Source organism: Mus caroli, chromosome 1 (assembly GCF_900094665.2).
Source record: "Mus caroli chromosome 1, CAROLI_EIJ_v1.1, whole genome shotgun sequence".
Lineage (NCBI taxonomy): Eukaryota > Metazoa > Chordata > Mammalia > Rodentia > Muridae > Mus > Mus caroli.
Window position 1 is genome coordinate 179,697,535 of NC_034570.1, and position 24,152 is coordinate 179,721,686.

Below are 24,152 nucleotides of genomic sequence, written 5' to 3' on the forward strand. Positions count from 1 at the left end.
GGCGGTCCTGGGATCTGAACTTGGGTCCTGGTCCTTGTCCTTGCATGGCAAGGGCTTTACTTGCTAATCAATTGCTCCAGCCTCACTGTTTCTCACGATAGCTCCATCTATTAACTGTGAATGTGGCGATTTCATATAAAGCTGTTACTGGAAACATTTAGGAATCCTCGCACTTACCATGGTGAAAGCCAAAATTTTACTTGCAGTAGTTGAGGCAAGAAGGAAGAGGAAAAAAAGAAAGAAGAGGGGGCATGGGAGGGAGGGAAGGAGGAGGAAAAAGAAGTAGGAGGCAGAAGCTACAGGCTCATAATCAATCCCAGAGACCAAGGATTCCTAAGCAAAAGTTGGCACTTTAACCAATGGCTGCCAACCCACATTGGGTAGAATTAATCGGAATTTTCTTTCCTTCAGTAAATTTCTTTGTGCAGGAACTCCTTTCTTAGGTATTACTGGCTATGTACTAAGCAAAATGGCTCTCTCCTGCTGGATGGCTGCTTCAGTGTAGTACCCACAATGGCCGACGATAAATGCTTGCTAAACCAGAGTGAAAGGGAGATTAAGAAGAAATATCAAAACAGATGGAGGGACGGTCAGCTCCCTGGCCTTTGGGAACCGAGCCCTTGATCCGCTCATCTGCAGTCCTTCCACTGCAGTGGCCCTGGCTGGATTGGCCTACTCCATCCCCCCAGGGGCACGATGACATCCATATCTTCACTCCTCAGTCCCTCCCCTTATTGTGTGGGAGTGTGCCTGCATCTTCTCCTGGGCGCCTGAGTGTCATCGCTCTTCCTTTTGGAGACTCGGTGATGCTGTTTGAGCCAAACTGCATGGTGATTTTCCTGCCAGCCTTCCCTCCCTTCGGAGATATCCCTAGAGAAGCGGGGACTAGCACATTAAGAAAGATGCATGGGCTATGGTCTTTTTTTCCAGTCAAATCAGGCGTAAGTGCCTTGCTAAAGCTATTCTCATAATTAGCATTTAAACTAGATGTAGGCTGTGTACCAAAAATATACTTCTTAGCCACGCACAGGTTTGGAGTGATTAAAACACAGCTCAGAAGCCTGCAGTCACCTTCAGCTGCCAGCTGCACTGCAGGGGCCCCCAGAACACATCAGAGGCTCAGGGGTGAACAGCACACACACACACACACACACACACACACACACACTCACACAGAGAGAGAGAGCTGGGCGGGGAGAAGGTCAGAGGGTAAGGTGGGGCTAGGCCGCACCTCTTTTTTCCTTTAGCCTTTTCTTCAGGGGTACTAAATTTTCCCCTAAAATCCATACACATGGGGTATATCTGAGGGGGGCAGGGAGCTTTGGATGTGGTGCAGTGGGTGGAGTGTTTGCCCAGGATACAGGAAGCCCTGGGAGTGGTGGTGCTCGCCTGTAGCTCCTGAACTCGGGAAGTGGAGGTAAGGGAATCAGAAGCTTAATGCCCATCCTTGGCTACATAGCTTGATTCTAGCCTGAGCTCTATGAGGTCCTATGAAAAGAAAAGCGGAAAGGAAGCATGAATGTGTGCATGAACAGTTTTGGAACGGCTACTAAAATTTAATCAACATAAAGATTATAAAGGAATAAATTACCTAGTTATGTATAGGTATGCCTATACCCACACACACATACATATACCTGTAATATATAAGTATGCCTACACCCACACATATATACATATACCTGCGTGTTCCCTCAGGCACACAAATGGCTCACTTCATTTTTCCACACATGCCCTTGACTTGGATGTGAAGGTGCAGTTTCTCATGTGAGTCCCGTGAGCCAAGCACATCAACATGGGAAGATCTGCCAGCGGGAGTCACACTGTTAAAGGGAGGTCTGCTTTCCCACAGCTGTGACAAACTGCACTCTTCTCATGTAAGCATGCCCCGGCGAGGAAAACCTCCCATATATCCAGGCTACAAAGGCACTCTCTGCCCTCACCCACACCCATCACCTTTGGCTGTCGTGATGTTTAATACTGACAGCATCTAGATTTGCTCCAGAAACCAGCCTCTGGGCATGTCTGAGGGGTGCCTGGGTTAGGTTAACCAAAGAGGGAAGGCTTACCCTCCACGTGTATGGCATCATGACATGGCAGGGGCCGGACTGAATGAAGAGTCCCTGATGCCCTCCCTAGCCCCAGCTATCCACCTGCCTACCGTGTTCTGTACCCTCAACTCCTGAGCCAGAATAGACTCCTTCCTAAGTTGCTTGTTGAGTCTCTCATCCAGCAGTGAGACAGACAGGAAGAAACAGATGCTGGGGCAAATGTGGTGCAAACCCAGAAGTGGGCCTGAGGACATCAGGGTTTCCGCCTGATCATGTGTAACTGGAAGCCATGATGCCTTGCACAAGGAGTAGCTTTCTGATTATGATAACAGTGGCTGAGATGTCTCATGTTACACTTGAGGTCTGTGGATAACCCACTGAACCATTAAAAGTGGTTCTCACTGGAGCTGAACCGAGGAAAGACGGCTTTCTCGCTTCCATGTGGAAGAATGCTTAGTGTGTTTTTATCATGTGGCATGTGAGTGTGCGTCTCCATGTGGTGTGTTTTCACGTATGTAGCACGAAGGACGGAGGACAACCTTGGGTGGTGCTTCTCGGTCGCTGTCCATGTTTTTTGTTTTATTTTACGTATATGAATGCTTTGCCTGTATGTATGCACAATGCGTGCCTGGTACCTGTGGGGCTCAGAAGAGGGCCTTGCTCTCCCAGAACTGGAGTTACAGGTGATTTGTGAGCCAATGCATGGGTTCTGGGAACAGAACCCAAGTCCTCAAAAGAGCAACAAATGCCCTTAACCTCCGAGGCGTCTCTCTGCCGAGTCCACCTTGACTTTTGAGGAAAGGCCTCTCATTGGCTTGGGCCGGTAAGCCCCAGGCCCGCGCCGGTACTCACTTCCCAGGGGGTCCAGGACCCTGTCAGGTAGATGCCCTTGTGAGTAGCTGTGGGAGGGTCTTCCTGGGGGCTGGCACCCTTACCTGGGCGAAGAGCACCACGAGACTGCTGTGGTCAGGGAATTCCAGGTACTTGGAGTAGAACTGGTGGAGAGCGGCGATGTCACTCTGGATGAGATCTTTCTTCTCGTTGTCCAGCTTGTCCAGATCTGCAGGGAACAAGCCGTTACCACAGAAAGCCTGGCTCTTTCCTGTTATAAACAGTGTGTGTGCGTGGGGGGGGGGGGCGAGCCCCACAGAACACTTTCTCATGACTTGGTGTAACTGACAAACCTGACATTCCAACCAACCACGAGTCACAGTGAGGTAAGAAAGATACAACTAACTGTATATGACATCCGGCCTCAATGTCCCTCACTTTAGGACCCTGGGGTCTGGGTCACAGCCGAGGAGCTGGGTAGCTCTGACTTAACACCTTTTGGTAAGGCCATCCGGACGGACGAGGCTGAGGAAACTGGTTGGTAAACTGTCATGCCCAAGGTTGTCCTCTGGCTTCCATACAAACCTACACGTGAGTGCATGAACACCTGCATACAAACATGGACATGTGCACACGTGCACATACAGATTTCGGCTCTTTCCTAGATGCAGAGCTGCTGGGACTGGACACCATCCATCACGTCGGGAGCAGGAGAAGGCTACCTCGTGACCTCCGCCTCCCTACCGTGTCCTGACAGACTTGTACACTCGGGAGAAACAAGGCTAAGAGCTTTGGTTTTTGAAAGTCACCATCCTTACTGAGAACAATTATTTCTGCCCCCAATACCACTGGATGCACGTTAAATCTGTGACTAAGATAGACGCTCGTCCATCAGAGGAATACTCACGTGACTCAAACTCCCTCACAGCCAACAGTTTCTCTGAAGGTGTCCTCTCTGGGTGGATTTTCTAGTAATCGGAGACAAAAATCAGAGAGGAATGTCAACGCCCGGGGTCAGACACACCTCTTTCCTGGTTATATCCACATGAAGACAACACAGCCATGTCCAAGGAAGAAATCTACTTGAGGAGTCCACACTTGGTGCTAAGTCTGTCCAACCTCCAGATCCAAAGGGCTTATTTTAATAGCGTTTGAAAGGGTCCGCTGTACCCTAACACCCGGACACACACCACACACACACACACAGTAGGCTCAGAAATGCTCATTACAGAAAAGAACGGGGCCACAAAACAACTTTTTAGGGTCCCAACTTGAAAGGATTGAGTCTACGGACAAACCACACTATTTATTACTCTTCTTTCTAAAAAGGAACAAAATGCAACCCCATCCATTTCCCGCTTTCTTTAAGCATAGGCTAAAATGATCTCAAATTCCACATTTCAAAAGGAACACTCTAGGTTGTGTCTGCAAGCGGGGCCTCACTTGAAACACACGCTGCCTTTGTTCTAGACAGCCTAAGAGGAGCTAACAATAGTGAGCCCACGAGGCTTTGAGAACATGAAGAAACTCGGTGTTGACAAGAGTTCAAACGCAGAGCTCAGGAGCTGGCCTGAGGCCTGGGCTTTGTAATCTGGCCATTCAATGTGGGGATACAGGTGGCTGGCTGGTCTAGCTCTCCCCTCCCTCCTTAGCGTGTGCAGCTACCCTGGGTAGTTGGTCGCCTGTCTCCCTAATCCTTTGCAGGCTCCTGGAATACAAATGGTCTGAGTTTTTAAATCACCTATTCCTACAGGGAAGAAGAGATGGCCAGGTGCCTTTTTATTTAACAGTTGGTTAGGGGTAATTATAACGGAAACTGAAGGGAACCTCTAAACTCACCCCAGCTCTCAGACTGCTCACCCAGGAGCCAAAGCCAGAGTGGACATCTTTCATTCACAAGGCACACTTCTGTAAGAAGTCATCCTACCCAGGGGTGGCGGGGCAGCATACACGTTCCTTCTGAGTCCTTAACACAGCACTGTCAGAGACCCTGGGAAGGCAGGGGAGGAAGGGACTGGTCTCCCAATGGGCAGGGCTTGATACAATCTGAAGGACTAGTAACCCAAGACTGTACCAGCCACATCCACCCTGTTCCTCTGTTCTGCCATCGGCTACTAATTCACAGAGAATTGTCATTTAGTAACAGGCAGTTCGTCTTCTCCAGAAAAAACAAACAAACAAACAAACAAACACCCACCCTCATCTCTGGGTCTTACTCTGCAGGCAACCCCTGTCTGCTTACTCACAGTCGGTCTTTTTAGTCACCCGACCCCAGCTGAACGCAGTGGAAAGATGACCTCACAGTTCTAGAATGTTCTACTGCTGTTTACACATTCAGGATGCTAAACCTGATCTGGGGACACGAGCACACGCCGATCGTGACAATCATACTCAGATTAAAACCACAGCATCAGACTGGAAGAGGAGGTGGGAGCTGCAAGGGATGAGAGAGCCAGAGGCGGATGAGGGTAGCTTTAAAACCCATCTGCAGCTCAGAGGCCTCCCAGCCAAGGCACGCGGACACAGACGGCAAGGCCTCTGCCCTCTGCAGACACGCTGCCGCCTATTCTCCCTTACACGTCAGTGGATGTCAAAGATAAGCCCCTCACATCTTCCCGCTGACTTCAGGACCCAGGTCTCTGCAGAGGCGGGCATGCACTTCTCACGTGCTTAGGAAGGACTGGCCACACATCAACCAACGGTCGGTCCTGAGAGCCTGGGAAGAATGAATGCACGGGGCAGCTCCTCTCCCCCTCCCAGGCTCTCCTCCTCCTCAGCCTCGCTCTACCCCCACACACTCCTCTTTGTCTGTGCATGGTATCTGGGCCTCCCTCTGGGTCCTTACCTGCCTACACGTAGGTGGGCAAAGCAGCAGAGGTACAGAATGACACACAAGATAGGGGACAGACTGCCTCCACATGAACTCACAAAGCTTCCCTGACCGGTCTGGTTCATTGGAAGCTCTGGGAAAATTCCGCAGGTCTGGTCTTTGATGCTCTTAAGTCATGGCTATGCTTTCTGTGTTAAAAAAAAAAAATTCCCAGAGAAAGCTCTGGTTTGAACTGCTATGGGTGCTCTGGATTGACCTGCTATGGGTATGTTCCTCTTCTGGGGCACGAAGGAGATACAAGCTAAGCCTATGCCCAAGTGCCTTCCCGTCACGTGTTGGTGTGACTGCAGCTCAAGTCCAAAGATATTTAGCCACATGCTCAGTCTAGTGCAGCCTAGCTCAGCCAGTCATCTTTGTGACCTTTAATGAAAATTCAAGTAGCAGGACCTTCTCCCATTCCCTCACCTGTTTGGCCAGAATTCTTGCTGTGAGCCGCACAGTCTCCGAAGGATTCCAGTTCTCCCCCAAAACAACCATGGAGGAGCATTCCAGCTTGTGCAAGGGCCAGTCTTCCTTCTGAGCAGGGTTAGGGGGAAAACTGTTAATGCAATAGACACATCCACAGAGGGAAATAGACAGATGGGTGGGGCATGGAGACAGACAGACAGACAGACAAGCACACACACACACATATACAAATACACAGACACTGAGATACACATATGCACACACATTAACACACACACAGATACACAGACAGACACATATGCACAAAGATACATACACAAACACAGAAATACACTCAGAGACACACATACATAGACTAAGGTATGAAGAGACCTGCAGTACGTCCCCCAATCAAGGTCAAGTAGAGCATACTTCCACCTGGGAAGCTCAGGAATGCTCACAAACTAGAGATAACAACACCCCTGAAAGACAGACATAGTCCCTTAGCTTTGATCCTCTAGCTTCTGGCTTGGCCAAGGTGTTTTTTTGTTGCTTGGGGAAAATTTTTAAGGGTCCCACGCTGTGGTTCAGGCTACGAAGCTGGTGGTACTTTTCCAGCTCTGGTCTCAGGTTGGGACAAACCACTGACAACAGTCTCTCTTGCCGTTTTGTACAAACGAGGGTATGTTACAGACCAGACTCCAGCAAAGGCATCCACTATATTCCTTCCTATGCCTTCCTGGTAAAGGGGTGAACACTGCCCACTCATCAGCTGGGGGGTGGGGTGGGGTGGAGGTGCCATCTGTGCACAGGGGAGGGGAGGAGGTATTCTGAAGACTCTAAAGAAAGTACTTAGGGATGAAGGGCAAATGTCAGAGCAAAGCCTGGTGGCAGAACCATGAGAGGCCACTGAAAACTCCCGTCACCGCCGAGGTCACTGCTGATGATTGGAAATCAAAAGCAAACAGGGAGAGCAGTCCTGGCGGAGCACTGGGAGAAAAGAGGTTTTGGTGGGCTGTTTGCGGAAGAACGAGAGGAGTCATGGAAAGCAGCCATCTTGCTCAGTTTGTATGATAAACCCGACACAAACTAGAGTCTTCTGAGAATGGGAACTTTAAATGAGGAGTTGCCTTGACCAGGCTGACCTGTAGACATATCTATGAGAGACCGTCTTGGTTTATGATTACAGTGAGAGGATCCAGCCCACTGTGGGCGGCACCATCCCTAGGCAGGTAGGCTTAGGCTGTATAAGAAACTGGGGTGGGGGGTGAGGGTGGGAAGTGAGCGGTGGTGGTGGAGGGTAAGCATGAGCCTGACTAAGCCAGTAAGCAGCTTTCCTCCAAGGGTTCTGCCTCAGTGCCCGCCCTGGATTCTGCACTGAGCTCCTTCTACTGTGGCAGAAATGGCAAGGGATTTGGGAGGAAGGAAGGGCTGGCTGGGGTCAGGGGAGGGACTGGGAAATAACGCTAGGTGCTTGTGAACTTTGGGAGCCCAGAAGTACTGTCTGGTCCACAATGGAACTGGCCTGTTCTATCCTCTGCCTTCCCCAGCTCAGGAAGCAGCAAGTCCATTCTTCCAGAAGCCTACAACAAACGCCTGGAGTTACAGACGACCTCCAACTCTAGCCAATCTTTCTATTCTGCCCTCCAGGTTAGACTCTGGCTTAGAGATGGGTCACTGGTTAAGGGTTTGCCTATGCAAGCTTGAGGACCTGAGTGTGAGTCCCAGAACCCTTGCTAAAAAAGAAAAAAAAAAGGGTGAGTGAGGTAGTATGTGTGTAAATGTCACCACTGGAGATGCAGAGACAGGAGGATCCCTAGGGACTCACAGGCCAGATAGCCCAGTCTAAGTGGTCAGCCTCAGGTCAGTGACAGACCCTGGCTCAAACAAACAAACAAACAAACAAACAAACAAACAAAACAAAGCACACACACACAGACACACACACACAAACCCAAAATCCTAAAGCCCAAGGTGGACAAGTCCTAAAGAATGGTGCTCAAATTTGACCTTTAGCATGCACAAGCGTGTGTGTGTGTGTGTGTGTGTGTGTGTGTATGTGCATGTGCGTGCATGTGTGTCCCGTGTCCCATCCACCGTCACACGTGGTGCTGGGTGCCATCAGGACCGGCTCGCCAGCTCGGCCACCATCACTGCCACATCTTTAGCTGAGTACTTGCTTATGTCCTTTGCCCTGCAAACACCAGAGAGCAGGACAGGGCGTCAGCTCGGAACCCTCCATGACTTCTCACCTTACACAGAAGGGCTCGTCTCAGCACCACATGCAAGGTGGTGGGGATGGCTCTCTGGCTGGCCTTCCCTCCACATTTTCCGGACTCTCTGTTGCCCTGTGGTCATCCTTCCTGTCCCTCCCTCGAGGGCCCTTGGGCCTGCAGTATTAGCTGTCTAGTGCTATCTCCCTGACTCCTGCTGGTCTCTACACCTCTGCTCCCCCATGGTCAGCTTTTTGAGAAACCTGCCCTAAGCTACCAAAGAGTCTCCCCCCGCCCCCACCCACCCCCACGCTCCCTTCCACCACCTTCTCCTTCTTAGTTCTCCCCACTACCCGCACATCAGCCCCCATGAGAATAAAGGCACCCACCCTGTGTTATTCACAGTGGGGACCCCTGGTCTTATACCTAAGCCTGCCATTCACAGGACACTCAGTAAAGTTGTTAAGTGACTGTCTCCCTGGCCCCTCTCCTCCACTGAACCCCAAGGGGAAGACAAAATCTGTCCTCCTGATTTACTGCAGCACCTGGCATATCCCTGGGGCTCAGGTTCTGCGCCAAGATGCTCACGGAGTTAAATAACGCCACGCCCGATATAACCGCGAGCAGGGACAGGGAGAAAATGGAGGCACCCTTGGGAGCACGGGAGCTGTTTTTAGCTGCAGGCTACACCACAGAGCATAAGGAGGAGGCAGAGGAGGGAGCGGGTGGGGCTTGCTCTACAAGTCCAACAGACTCCTCTGCATCCAGGGTGGCCACAAGGCACAGAGGAAGGGATGAGGAAGGCCTGTGGCAGCTGAGCAGAGGTGGCACCAGCAGGCAGAACTCAGAGGCAAGTGCCACAGGGCCTCCAAGAACTCATGAGAAAGCCTGCATTAAGACGGTTCTCATGGTAGCATACTCCATTAATCCCAGCACACAGGAGGCAGCGGCAGACGGGTCTATGAGTTTGAGGCTAGCCTGGTCTATAGAGTGCGTTCCAGGGCAACTAGAGATAGAGAAACCCTGTATTGAAAAAAATTCAGGGTCTGTACACTACTGGTTTCCTTGATTGAGAGGGGCTTGGTATTTCTCAAGCATCAACTCCTGGGAGAAACACTAACATTTATCACAATTAATCAATTGTATCAATATAACATACTCATTCACATAATTAATTTAAAATTGACACTCCTGTAAATAATACATCACATTGACTTCTATGGCAGGTCTGTCTTCCAAGGAAAAAGAAGCTCACTGAACTTCAGGGACGCTGAGGCCCTGAGGCAGGGTGGCTACCAGCCTGGGACTCTAAGAGACCCCCCATTTAGACTCTGTTCTGCAGCAGCTATGGCAGCCCATGCAGCCTCGTAATCCCCATGCACCTGTCTTCAAGGCTGTAAATAACATGATCCTCTCGTTACTTAGCAAGTCTGGAACTCGGTGTCTGTGATTTCACACCTTCTAACAGTGACAATCAGACCAAGGCCTGAAGCCTGTGCTGCATGGGGGCCTTCAACCTGGGCGGTGGACGTTCACTCAGACAGACAGGTCTGGCAGAGGGAATGCCAGCAGGCGGCCCACAAGAAGCACATATAACAGTACCTGGCCCCTGTCCACTCTTAATTGTGTTAGTCATTAAGCCAGCCTTGCTGCTGACATCAGAAGGGAGAGGGGACTGAGTGTCTGACCTCAAGGAGTTTCTGACCATGTTAGAACAGGAAAGACAGAGCTTGAGTAAGCAGCATCAGGCTAGGTTTGCCAAAAAGATAATTAGCATTAGAGCCGACTCTGGTCCAGCTGCGATTCCTTCTGAAAGGTGAGGTGAGAGACGGGGACTATGGGAAGAGTGACAGACATGTCCTCCAATGACTCTGCTCATCTTTATTTTAAAAGACTAGGACCTGAAGAGATGGCCCAGTAGTTTAGTCGCTGGCTGCTCTTCCATAGGACCGAGGTTCAGTTTCCTGCACCCACGTGGCAGCTCACAACTGTCTACAACTCCATCTCTAGAGGCTCTGATGCCCACTCTGGCCTCCATGAATACCAAATTAAATTTTTTTGAAAAAAGGAGAAACAGATCTGGTAGAAATATCAGATAGCATTGGGCATTTTGTTTGTTTTCTTTGCTTTTTATTTGTTTTAGGAAGTAGGGTCTCATATAGCCCAGGTTGGTCTAGAACTCCCTAGAAAGCCAAGGCTAGCCTTAAACTCCTGCCTTCCCTCTCAAGAGCTAAGTAGACAGGTGAGTGACAAGCTTGACTTTCATGGTGCTGGGGATTGAGCCTGCCTGCAAGTGGTACCCCAGCAACCGAGCTACAGCCCCATAAACCCCACTCTCAGTGTTCACTCTCTTCCACCAGAGGCCGCCTGCCATAATACAGTGCATGAGAAATTGTAAAAGAAAATTACAGTGTACAAAAACTCTAAAAAGGCAACCATATATTCTTTAAAAAAAATACTTTTCAGCTTTTCTAAGATTTTTTTCCCCTAAGATACAAAGCTATCTTTGTATCCCCTCAAAGCTACTACTACCTGACTGCAATTCTTATAAAACATTCTTAAGATACAAGCTCACTTTCCTGAGAAATAATACTCAAACTCAGAAGAGATTCGGAAACACTTGAACCCAAATAGATGCCACAAGTCTTTTCCTTGAGAGGTAAAGTATCTATCTATCTATCTATCTATCTATCCATCCATCCACCCACCCACCCACCTATCATCCATCTATCTAAATACCTATCTATCTATCTAAATATCTATCATCTATCTATAAATGTCTATCTATCTATCATCTCTCTAAATATCTATTTACCATCTCTCTAAATATTTACCTATCTAAATATCTATCTCTCTAAATATCTATCTATAAATGTCTATCTATCACCTATCTATCTATAAATGTCTGTCTGTCTATCTATCTATCAATGTCTATCTACCTACCTATCATATATCTATATATAAATGTCTCTCTATCTCTACCTATTTACCTGTCTTAGTCAGGGTTTCTATTCCTGCACAAACATCATGACCAAGAAGCAAGTTGGGAAGGAAAGGGTTTATTCAGCTTACACTTCCACATTGCTGTTGATCACCAAGGAAATCAGGACTGGAACTCAAGCAGGTCAGGAAGCAGGAGCTGATGCAGAGGTCATGGAGGGATGTTACTTACTGTCTTGCTCAGCCTGCTCTCTTATAGAACCCAAGACTACCAGCTCAGGGATGGCACCGCCCACAATGGGCCTTTCCCCCTTGATCACTAATTGAGAAAATGCCCCACAGCTGGATCTCATGAAAGCACTTCCCCAACTGAAGCTCCTTTCTCTGTGATAACTCCAGCCTGTGTCAAGTTGACACACAAAACCAGCCAGTACACTGACTTATCTATATAAATATCTATTTCTCTATCAATCATCTATCTAGCCACGCATGTACCAATCTATCTATGTCTCTAGACTACACCTCTGAATTTTCAGTAATAATCTATTGATGGTAAAATAAACTTAAGCATCAGTCCATGGCAAAGTAAGAGGTGGTAGGGTTTTGTGCTCATGGTTCTTTTCAAGCTTATCTTTCAAAGTTATTTTTCTACCAATATAATAAGCACAGGTACCTGATCCCAGTGCAGGAGCAAGGATGCTTCTGGATGCGATGTGGAGGAACTGTCTCCCTGTGCACACACACACACTGTGAGTGGAGGAACTGTCTCCCTGTGTGTGCACACACACACACTGTGAGTGGAGGAACTGTCTCCCTGTGTGTGCACACACACACACTGTGAGTGGAGGAACTGTCTCCCTGTGTGCACACACACNGTGAGTGGAGGAACTGTCTCCCTGTGTGTGCACACACACACACTGTGAGTGGAGGAACTGTCTCCCTGTGTGCACACACACACACACTGTGAGTGGAGGAACTGTCTCCCTGTGCACACACTGTGAGTGGAGGAACTGTCTCCCTGTGCACACACTGTCAGTGAGGGATGAGCCAAGAGGTGGGAGGGTACTGAGACTTTTGTGGAGCCAATGAGTCTGCCTTCCTGGAGGAGACATCCCGAGTCTTGCTCTGAAGCCCCCTTTTCTCTCTGCAGCACACGGGGTTTCCACTATTCTAGGCCTTTTCAAAATATAACACTGTCTCCTTGCCTCGTGCAGATGAGACTTGCAAGAACACACCACAGGCTTCTGCTCTGCCCCCATGACTGCTGTGAGGGAGTCAGAAGGCCCATCATGCCGCTGAGCCATGGTAGGCAGGGAGGTCACAGTCACAGGGAGACACGCTGGATTCCCACTCCTTTCTTCCTGGTGGCGTGGGACAGGTGGAGAGCTGAGTGCTGAGGGTGCAGCTGGGCCTCAGGACTGGCTTAGGAGACCGAAGTGGGCTTCACTAGCACTGGCCCAGGTATCTGGATTTGTTCGGGTCTACCCAACAACGACGGTCCAGTGAGTACTGGTAGGACACTTCCTGAACTCCAGTCCTGGCACAGGCATTATTTCTTCTAAACCCTCATGCCCATTCTATTACAAAACATTGCTCCTCGTCCATTTAGTTGTTCTTTACTAAAGGGGGAAACCCCCCTGTGGCCATGAGCCTCTTTGTTCAGGAGATAGACAAGGAAGGAAGGAAGGAAGGAAGGAAGGAAGGAAGGAAGGAAGGAAGGAAGGAAGGAAGGAAAGAAGGAAGGAAGGAAGGAAGGAAGGAAGGAAGATGAAGGAAGAAAGGATGAAGTTTCAGGTTAAACCCAGTCTGCCACCTTTAGAAATAAGAGGCTCCAGAAGCCAGTGTCACAGGTGCCACCTACTTGGTCATGTGACACTCAGTAGAAAGACAGAAACTCACAGCTGCAGAGGGTGTCCCAGGCACCTTGTCCTCAGACTGATGGACCACGAGACTCCATTAGGGATATCACAGTCTAGCATCTCCAAACAGGAGAGTCTCTGTTCTCTTCCCCCCACACCCCCAGGGCTCCTCACTGCTATTTCAGCAGACACAGCCACCTCTAGCTGTCCTGCAGGGGCTGACTGTACAAACTTGTGTTTGATGGAGAACAACCAGTAAGCATAGACCTTAACTCATGCGAGCCTGCCCCAAATGAGCTTTCAGAGTCTGCAAACCAGGACCAGAACCAGCAGGAACCACATGGACACCTCAAAATCCCAACACAGACCAGGATGGCTCACTGGAATATCTCTGTCTCCTGAGCTCAGTAAGCCCAGGGGAAGGGAGGGGTGGTCACAGAGCACATCACACATTTTGAGGTTCTCTGTTGAACTCTCCCCGTTGCAGAAGGGTGACTACTGTTACACTAAGCACTGCTCATCCATAGCAGAGCCCTGCGGAGCTCTGTGCCAGCCATCCTCCTAGAAAGACAAGCCTCTTTATCCTTCACACATAACCAAGTTTCTATCCAGTCTGAATTACAGAAAATCTACTTTGCCGTGCAGTCTAAAATTACCTATAAGAATCCTGTGTGGCCACTCAGGGCATCCGCATTAACACAAGCCTCTCTTTCCTGCTTTTCACTACGGGCATAGCTGTCCTCACTCTAACTTGAAGAAAGTGTCACCCAGAGATGTCCTGTGACCTGCCAGGCCAGGGCCTATAGGAGGGAACTTGGGCTCTGGCACTTGGTCATGTCTCATTTCCAGCTCTTTCATCTGGGCCGTGTACCACGGCTCTCCCTCGCTTCTAAAACAACCAGGAGGGAATGAGTTAGCTTTTCTTGAAATGTCTGACTCACACACAGAGACAGTCACTTGAATATCTCACAGCAAGCTAAGCACAGGGCACCCACCCACACTAGGCCAGAGCATCTAGAGACAGTGATGGGCCCTGAAAACTGGACCAAAGCTCACGTCTATGTCCGCTGTTGCTCACACTGACCACCTCAGGAAGCCTGCTGAGGGAGACACAGGTGCTCGACCTCCTGACCCAAGGGAGTGTCAGTTTCCTATGCCAGCATGGCAGTGTTGGCTCTACCCTGGCAAAGGTTGTTGTCCCTGGCACTCTAGTGTCAGCTGGGACATAGCTCAGCAGTGACCCCTCCCACTGCTAAGTGTTCTGGGTCCAAAAGCCTGAGGAGGTGTGAACAGTCACCAGAACTGGAGCGGCAGAGGTGCTTCTGGATGGCGCGGGGCAGATCCTGTCACCTACGGTCCCTGCCCCACTCCCCTACAGCATCAGCATTTGGTAAGGTCGGGTTAGAGAGTCCTGAAGAAAGGAAGAAAAGAAGGCTTCCAGGCTGGGAGCGTGTACCGGTTGAACAAGAGGAGGTAGAAATTCCAGATGCAGGGCTGGGGAGATGGCTCAGTGGAGAAAGCTCTCACCTCCCAACTGTGAGGATTGGAGTTCAGATCCCCAGACCCCTGTGTGAAAGCTGGGTCTGTGTGGCTGGCCGTCTGTGATCTCAGCACTGGAGAGGCAGAGACAGACAGGCTGGCTGGATCAGCCGAATCCATGAGCTCAATAAATAAAACAGAGCACAATCATGGAAGATTCCTTTGGCCTCTACATACATGCACCCATGTGTGTGCCTACATGCATGTATATGTACGCATGTACATGTACACATGAAACACACACATGCATTATGAACCACACATAAATACAGATTTTTTTTTCTAGAAAGACGAACTTCCCAGTAAATCCTTCACTTTGGTGACTAGCCAAGGTTGTGAGGGGAGACCGCGCCCCCTGTACTAACCCTGCAATGCTGTGAGATGAGACCGCGCCCCCTGTACTAACCCTGCAATGCTGTGAGGTGAGACCGTGCCCTCTGTACTGACCCTGCAATGCTTTTCTAGGAAGAACATTGCTGTGCACTGAATGCTTGCTGTAAAAGTTGGGGGACACCCTTCTTACTTAGTCCCTCAGAAGGATATCCTGAGAGGTCCCACAATGGCCTCATTTCTCTCTCCAGTCACACCTTACAGGATCCAACCCAAGACTCATCCACCACTCCTTAGCTCCCAAGTCCCTGACTCAGGCGCAGGCTTAGCTCAAGTTCATGACCACGACCCGTTGGCTCCCCGGTGCTAGGGGCTCCCCCGAGCCCGGCTGCCATCAGGCTGAGTTCTAACAGTCTGAGTGGGAATCTCCTCTGCTTCCCACATCTCTGCCATCTCCCAAACTTGGCTGATGGTGCCCTTGATGCAAACTAACCCTTGGCATGATCCCCAGCCACACCGAGCACAACATCCTAGGGTCTTTCCCTCCTGCAATGCATCAAACCAGCCCTGCATGTAGCTGTAAGCTGACTGCCAGTCCCCAGGGCTGGTTACTTCTGGGAGGTTCATGCACACCTGGTGTGCTCTCAATGTAGTGGAGAAGTGTGGAACAAGAAGCCAATGACAAAGACCTTGGTCCCAACCTCCAGAGAAGAGCAGGCCTCCCGCCAGCTGGCCCCCGCGCCTACCTGACATTCCACGTCGCAGTAGAACGCCTGCTTGCAACGTCCACATTTTGACAATCCTTCTTTCCTTAAAGACAGAAAACGGTGTCTTAGCGGCGAGAGGCAGAGACAGTTAGACAGTAACAGACACCGCCTGGTCACAGCCAGGTTTCCCTTACCTGACTCCCCACAAGTGCACTTTTCCCAAGAAGGACCAGGTTTGGCCTTTGAGGACAAATCCATCATAGAGAACACGCTAACACTTAGCAAAGAGACCAAGGGTAAACTCTGTCTCAGTGACCACAAAATGGGCCCTGATCCCAGCATCACCTGTACTGTTATATCCAGTGGTACCTGGGCCCTGACCCTGCCAGCATCACCTGTACTGTTATATCCAGTGGTACCTGGGCCCTGACCCTTCCAGCATCACCTGTACTGTTATACCCTGCAGTCTGGGAAAAGTCAGATTCTCTTGTGTCTTGGTTTTCTGATGAATAAGAAGCCACAGAAGCCAATGAACGTGATGTTGCAGCCCATGAAGGAATGCTGGGACGCGGATATAGGGCTGGTAGCAGCAGGCGAGAAACAATGCTCAGAGTGTAGGGAGACAGGAAAGGGGTGCAAAGCTCATCTCAAAACTCCACGCAAGAGCAACGCGCCCAGCAAGCTGTGGCCGGTCCTTGAATGTGGCGCCGTGGCAGCCGGCTGGCTGCTCTACACATCCACGGTGTACAGGTGACATTGACTGCCCTGCTGCCCTGTCAGCACGTGGCCTGCTCACTGCTATGATGCTCCTGCTTCGCACGAAGGACAAGAACTGCTGCCTCCTGATTTCTAACAGTTGCTGTGTGTGTCCCTGTCCATGCTGTGATGTCTGTCATCCCTGTTGCTTTGTTTGCAGGGATGGGGGTGAGGGGGGAGTCCTAGCTGCCCCCCTGTCTGTCACTTTTCCTGTCTGTCATTTCTCCTCTAACCACCTTTGCAGCCCCAGTGGGGTGGCACCGGCAGGCAGGGGGCTGACACCTCCTCATGGAGACTATGCATATTAATGCTTCAACATCCCCTGCTGCTTCTCAGCATTTCAGGGCAGGCACCATGTTCCTCCCTGATGGAGAAAGTAACCCAGGAAGGCCGCCCTGAGAACTGCGCTGACTACTACAGAGTGCACGGAAGTGCCCAACCCCAGGGACTCACTGGGACCCACATGGGAGGAAAACACACAAACACACCAAGTTTACGTGCTCAGGTGGTTCAGAAAGGGACCCGCTAATTTGGTAGAGTGAATTCTCGGCCCCGAATTCCCGGAGGGCCCCTCGGACAGCACAGAGCAACAGGCGTAGGAGCTGGCTGTTTGCCCTTTACACCAAGGCAAAAAAGGTCAGAGGGCACTCAGACATAACTGTGAAGTGACATGTCAGCACTGGCAAGTGGTGTGTCCTGGGAGCCTTGCCAAGGAGCGAGCAGAGGCAGGGAGACCATGGAAGGAGCACTCACAATTCTCCCAGAAGTCGGTTATAACTGGGAAAAGCCCTCATAAGCAATCCGATTTAAATGCTGCCTTTATAATTTGTTTTTGTCTTCTAGGAAAAAAGATCTACAATCTTCCTCCTTGAGAGCTTGATGAAAATGACTAACTTTTCTCAATATCTACTCTCCCGCTCACCCACCCCTGTCCCTGTCTGTTCAGTGGAGGGACGCTGGCCTGCTCCTCAGGGGCACAAAGCAAAGGATTGTAAGATCATGTCCTCCAGCATGGACTGTGAGCACGCACACCTCCTGCTTGCCCTGAAGGTAGCAAGCAAGCCAAGTGAGCGAGCTGCCTCCAGAGCAGGAGATGGGAAAGCTAGCTACCTCGACAGCTGCTATTAAGGAAGAAACCGAACACGGACCTGAACCGTTTGAGATGGGAAGAGACTTTGGAAAGGGCCAGGCATCGATGGCAAATGGGTGCTCAGTTGTTCCCACACATGGGAACAGACACAAACTCTTCAAAAGTCTGTAGTGAAGGGGCTCATGAAGCATTGGCTATGCAAGCATGACAGACAACCTGAGTTCAGGCCCCCAGCACCCACATAAAAACCAGGTAGGTGGGACACGGCTGTAACCCAGCTCTGACCAGGGCTTGGGAGTCAGAGAGGTGGATTCTGGGAGATTGCTCGCCATCCAGCCAATATGGCTAGAGATCTGCTTCAAAAAGAAAAAAGAAAGAGAGAGAGTGTGTGATAGGAGACACCCAACTTCTTCTGGCTTCTATGTGCAAATGCATAGGTAACTGCACGCACACACACACACACACACACACACACACACACACACACACACACGCGCGCACGCGCGCACACACACGTACACAGGAACACACCACAGTCACACGCACACACACTTGACCTAGGTAATTGTTTTTTTTTTTTTTTTTTAATTTTTGGTTGCTGTGATAAAACACTGACCAAAAGCAACTTGTGAGAGAAAAGGGTTTATTTGGCTTAGAGTCTATCGTAAAAGGAAGGCAGGGCAGAAACTCAAGGCAGGGGAACTAAAAGCAGAGGCCATGGAGAACACTGCCTACGGGCTCGCTTCCTCCATGCCTACAAAGCTACCTCTCTACTACAACCCAGGACCAGCTGCCCAGGGATGATGACCCTGCCCAGTGGGCTGGACCCTCTATCAATGTCTCCATAATGTCTCCACAGACTTGCCTACAGTACAGTCTGGTGGCGGCAGCTTCTATACCGAGGTTCCTTTTCCTTTGGCATGTGTCTAATGAACAGAAATTAACTGTGACACACATGGAAGAAAAAAAGGGTCTCATGGCTGAGCCTCCACTCTAAACTGACAGAGCTAGAACCTGTGCCGTGGCTGCCGGTTCCTTGAGAAACAGACTAGAGACGAGGCTGTATGTGCCCGAGGATAACCGACTCTCTTCTCCACAGGAACGGGCAAACACTGAAAGACGCCCGACCTGAAACACACACAGCGCTAGAACCTGTCACGTAAGTAACCTGTGGTGGTTTGAATAAAAATGGCCCCCATAGGCCCATGGGGGGGCACTATTAGGAGGTATGGCCTTGTTGGAATGAGTGTGGCTTTATTGGAGAAAGTAAGTCACTGGGGGACAGGTTTTTGAGGCTTCAGAAGCTCAAGCCAGGCAGGCCTAGTGACTCACTGTCTCTTCCCAAATGCCTGTGGATTAAGAACTCTTAGCTACCTCTCCAGTACCAAGTCTGCCTGTGTGCCGCCATGCTTCCCGCCATGATGACAATGGGCTAACCTTCTGAAGCTGTGAGCCAGCCCCAGTGAAATGCTCTTCTTTGTAAGAGTTGCCATGGTCACGGTGTCTCTTCTCAGAAGTAGAACGGTGGCTAAGATACAACCTGAGTAACCTTCTGGGGGTGCAGGGGAAGCTGCACCGAATGAGGAAGAAAAAGCGCGATTTTCCTCACATCCCGTCAATAAAGGAGGCCGGGTAGATGGGCAGGTCACTAATCACAGCCCTCAGCCCTGGCCCTGGCTGCAGAGCAAGTACCGACAAACAGCATGAGTGCCTGGGCAGGGGTCGAGACGCCCTCCAACTTGCAATGTAATTGGGGATGGCCTTGAACTTTTGATCCTCCCGCCTCGACCTCTCAAGAGCTGGGGTTACAAGGTCACTCCCAGTTTATCCCGTGCTGGAGACTGAGGCAGCGGCTTGATGCATTCCAGGCTAATTCTTCCACTGAGCCACATCCCAGGTTCTCCAGAAGGTTCTGCTGTGTTTCTAGGAGGCAGGGCCGGCCTGTATTCACACTGCAGGATGGAGAGGCTCACGGTTTCATAATCTTCTGACACAGCACAACAGAAAGAACTCTAGAAGCTGGTGTGAGCTTCCAGAAGAGAACCCGAGTCTGTCTCCAGTCACAGGCAGGATGAATCCAGGCCACCCTTCCCTCCACCCAGCTGTGACGCCTCATCTTCTCTGGGGTTTGGCGAGCTGTGGGGTGGGGGCTGGAGAGAAACCGTTAATACTTTCTGAACTTGGTTTCCCCCATGGCACGGCACGAATGTATACTTGAGACTTCGAAGGTTCGCGATGAAAATTAAGTGTGCAAAATCTTTAATACCCTGCTTAGCGCATGGTCAGCATTCAGTAAGTGCTGAGCCTTATGTTGGCCCTTTAAATTAGCCTGTTTTGTGCTTTTATAATTTTTACAGTAGTATCAACTACAGAAATAGCTGCAGGACACCCACTCAGACCTCACAGCTACAGAACGGATGCTCCGGGAGCCTTTGTCTTATGGGCAAATACATAACTTGTCATGACTAGAAAGGTTCTTTGTTCACATAGAGGGAAAATGAAACATTGTAGAAGAATGTAAGTATTTGATTATGAGTGGCGGTAACAGAGCACGGGGAAACAGAGGCCCTTGTCCTTTCTCTATGGGAGGAAACACAGTAATCTCCTCTTGCTTCTAAAACTCACAAGCTATGGAGATCAACAAGTTAGGCATGTAATTAACGAGCCTGCTAGTTAGCCCGCTGCTGCGGGTGATGTTGGTCCACATGAAAAGATCTGATTCTGTCCACTCTCTGCTTTCTGTTGCTGAAACGAGTGCTTACTGGGTTTGACCATGAAAGGAATGGACTGTCGCTTACAGGGGGCTTGCAATAACAATTACTTTTAACTAACGGTGACAAGTCTGCTCAGCCTAACAGAGGCTGCCCGGCCAAATGAAAAGGAGAGAAGGCAAAAAAGCCTAGCAGTGAGGCGCAACTTCACCAGAGGCTGAGATTAGACAATCAGTGCAAAAGTTAGCCCTGTCCTGGTGAGGGTGCTCACACCAGCAAGGCCTGTGGTCCTATTGGGGAGGAACAAAGATGGGCGAATCTGTGGCACGGTCCTATTATAACCCTGGTCAGGGGACCAGGACAGCACTCGGGCTGCGGGTTTTTGTGTGATGGTGAAAGATGTCCCCCCACCTCACTTTAATATGTGAGGCACTGGGGAATCAGGAGCCACACGCAGCAGGGGCTTCTTCCCAGAGCCGGCTGAACCTTCCCCTCGCTCTGGCTTTGTTCTGAAGCTTGTTAAAAGTGGGACCGGAGTCCTCTGGGGGAGGCAGGGAATATTCAGGGCATAAGGCAGTAACTAATGTTGTAAGTTTCCCAAACTGCTGGAATGAAAGTCTGATGTACCAAGTGGAAGGCAGGCCGCCCTCAGCAGCCTGAAGAATCCCTTAGACTTTCAAGGAACTCAACGCAGACCAAGGCAGGACTCACTGCTCCATAGACGCTGAAAAGAATCTGAGGATTTTCCAGTTCGTGATATAGAGTGGAGGTTCTGTTAAAGATATTAAATGCAGGCTTAAGCATGATCGAGAGGAGAAAGGTGTTCAGGAGACAGCGAGGCACACCTGAGAGTTGAGTGGAAGCAGTTCAAAGAAATCTGCTGGAGGCAGGACATCCGGAAGTGTGGGTCCTTAAAGGGGGAGTGAGTGGCCAGCTGTCTTAGCCAACAGAGCATGTTGGGGTCCCAAGTTACATCCTAGACGGTTCTAAGACACAATTCCCCCTCCTGTTCATTTAAGACGCAAGATAAATGGCGGAGCTCTAGATGTCTGAAACGGGATGGGAGCATTAATCTGAAATGGTCTTTGGGGCTCGGGATGGGTCCTTTCTCCATAAATAGGGTTTCTCCTGGGAGGTCTAGAAAACTGCAGGTTTACCACTGGAAGGACCCACTCCAGCAAACTGTCCTCTGACACACACTCTCTTGTCTTTCTTAAAAAGATCCTTTAAAAAGAGCTGCATTATCTTTACGCCCTTTGAGGTGAAGGCTGTGCTGTGCAGAGCATAGTCTATTGGAATGACAGAGCTTGGCTACTTCTGTATTTTCTAGGGATATATAGTCCAGTTAAGTGCTTGAGAAATACAAAGACTTTTATATCGGGTAAAAAAGAGTCAGTGTGTATCCTCTCTGAGAACACAGGGGCTAGGCTAGTAACTAAAGCCCCCAACATCTGAGGTTTGAAGGACATCTGAGGTTATCACTGTACACAGGTGAAGTGACATTTAAGACTTTTCGGGCTCACGGGAATGTCTTACAGGAATGTCACCACAGAGAGACTACGAGTGGCGTGGGAGCCAGGGTCCATGTCTGTGAAGAGTCTCTGAAAAGAAAAAGTGCTTCAAATCCATGTGCATTGTGTGTGTGTGTACTGCTCAAAGAGGCCAGAAGAGGGCGTCACACCCCTCTGGAGCTGGAGTTACAGACAGTTGTGAATTGTCTGACATGGGTGCTGGGATCTGAACTTGAGTCCTCTGATTCCAGAACTTTCCTTCCTCCCCCTCCCCCGCCCCCCCCCGCCCCCTGCAGATTTTAACAATTTCTGTCAAGAGCCAAGATGTAAAATCCTTTTTCACGTGTACACTGTTAGGCACCCTGGGGCTGGTCTGAAACACAGTTCTTCTGACAATATCCTTTTCTGTCCTCTACAGCAAGCCCTGTCCCCTGGGTACCAACGCCCCCTGGGGAATCAGAACCTACATCCTTGTTATCATGGTAAGCCCTCGATTTGGTCTATGATACTATGAACTTGCCTGAAATAAGCACTTAGGAATTTTCAGATGCGTTCTCTCCCGTGTCCTTTGACAGCATAACACACCTTGCCACTTCACAGGCGAGACTCACCAGGTTTTACACTAATAAATTGGTACAAGGAGTTGTGCACTATTTTAAAATTTCTGATTGAAGATTTGAGGAGAGCCAGCTGGATCCTCAGCACATGCGTGCCCTGAAAAGATGAGCTGTTTCTAGAACCTTCAAGACTTTTTTTTTCCCCTTGTATTATTTTCCTGCTAAATTGCATATTCTGGTCCTTCCAAGCAGTCTTGAAGAGGCAGGATTTCTTTCTGTTCTATTGTGTTCCTGTGAACGCCTTTGCAATTGAAAAGGAAACCTCTGAGGGTGGCAAGCAGGGAGTCAGCAGAAGTGACACAAAGTGAGGTACTAGGCTTTGTGAAGGCTCAGAGAGCTAATGAGGCCAAGGTCAGGGGTTCAACCCTGAAAAGACAGGAACTTCAGTCAATTCCCCGCCTGAGAACTGCACCCCTAAACTAGTGCAGATTCTCAGCATCCACAGATGTGAGGGCTGCAGACGTGGGTGGGAAAGGCACCTGGGAGACAGCCACAGAGGTTCCCTAGGCAAGTCCCTGAGAGGGAAGAGAGACCAGGGTACGGTAGCCTCCGATCAATCCCAGAGAGGGCAGACCTGGACACTAGCCAGCCGGGCTCCCAGAGAAATGGAGGGCGGAACTCAGCCAAGCTCAGGCAGGGCGCCTGTTCTAGGCCTGGTTAGTTGCAAGGGAGGGTCAGGACATACACACTAGTTCAAAGAGGTGGCCAAAGTCAAAGGGGGCTGTCTCTGCAAGGCCGGTAATGGGCGTTTTCAAAATTAGAGTGGCCTTGAGCATCAGATGAAAGGCTGCCTAGACAGGGCCCTGGAATTACCTCGGAGGTGCAGGGGAGGCAGAAAGAAAGTTGGTCAAAAAGAGTTGACTATATCTCCTTTTTAGAGTAACAGGGAAAAGAGGTGATTAGGCTTAGCGGAGAGAGGAAGTCTATGGAGGCACTGCAACACAGCAGACACTTTCTCAGGCCTTCCCCTTACTTTGAATACTAAAACAGACTCGATTCTCATCAATCCTGAGTTTTTCTGAAGGTCACATTCCCGGCTGCAGACTCGCCTGACTCTTTACTGAGGAACCGGAGGCTTAAAAAAAAAAAGTATAAAGAACCTGCAACAGGAAGTGGGCAACCTACTTGTCCTACAAGAATGCTACTCAGAAGCCTCGTGGTAAAAGGACATGAGAAATCCGATCTATGCAGAGGTTCTAAAAACTAAAGCAAGATAAAGAGGTTACTCCCAAATGCGGTCCTGCTAGACGACATGGAAGTGAGATGCATGGGCGGGCATGGAGGGGGTTCTATGTGCTCCCATGGTAATGCTTTAAAGTATTCCATCATATTAAGCAACAATGGTTCACACAGGAGCAGATCCTAGGATCTGCCTAGGATCCAGAGTGAAGACGGCTCAGACAACTGAGTATAAGCCGTTTAGAAATGATGATTAAGTCCAGTGGCCAGACCTGCAATCCCAGCTCCTAAGGAGGACTGAACTGCAAGTCTGAGGGCTACCTGGGCTATCGTGAGTAAAAGGCCAGCCCGGGCAACTTAGTAGTAAGGTTTTGTTGTTGTTGCTTTTAATTAGGGCCAGACATCAGAGCACTGGCCTTTAACCAGCGGAAGCAGGCAAACTCTGTGAGTCCAGGACAGCCAAGGTACATACAGAGCCTTCTCTCAAACAAAAGGAAACAAAACAGCAACAAATTAGGAAAGGATCCTGGACATAAACTGG

The 24,152-nt window shown here is 49.8% G+C and overlaps 1 protein-coding gene across 1 annotated transcript in view; it reads right to left on the bottom strand.

Moving 5' to 3' along the window:
• The window catches only part of Smyd2 (SET and MYND domain containing 2), a 41,251-nt gene that overhangs the window by 12,685 nt on the left and 4,414 nt on the right, over positions 1-24,152 (bottom strand). Inside the window, exons 2-5 of the mRNA XM_021167841.2 lie at positions 15,787-15,850; positions 6,178-6,288; positions 3,790-3,850; positions 2,987-3,111 (exon numbers count right to left, since the gene is read on the bottom strand). Coding sequence (XP_021023500.1) covers positions 2,987-3,111; positions 3,790-3,850; positions 6,178-6,288; positions 15,787-15,850 — 361 coding nt within the window. The remainder of the gene's footprint in view (positions 1-2,986; positions 3,112-3,789; positions 3,851-6,177; positions 6,289-15,786; positions 15,851-24,152) is intronic.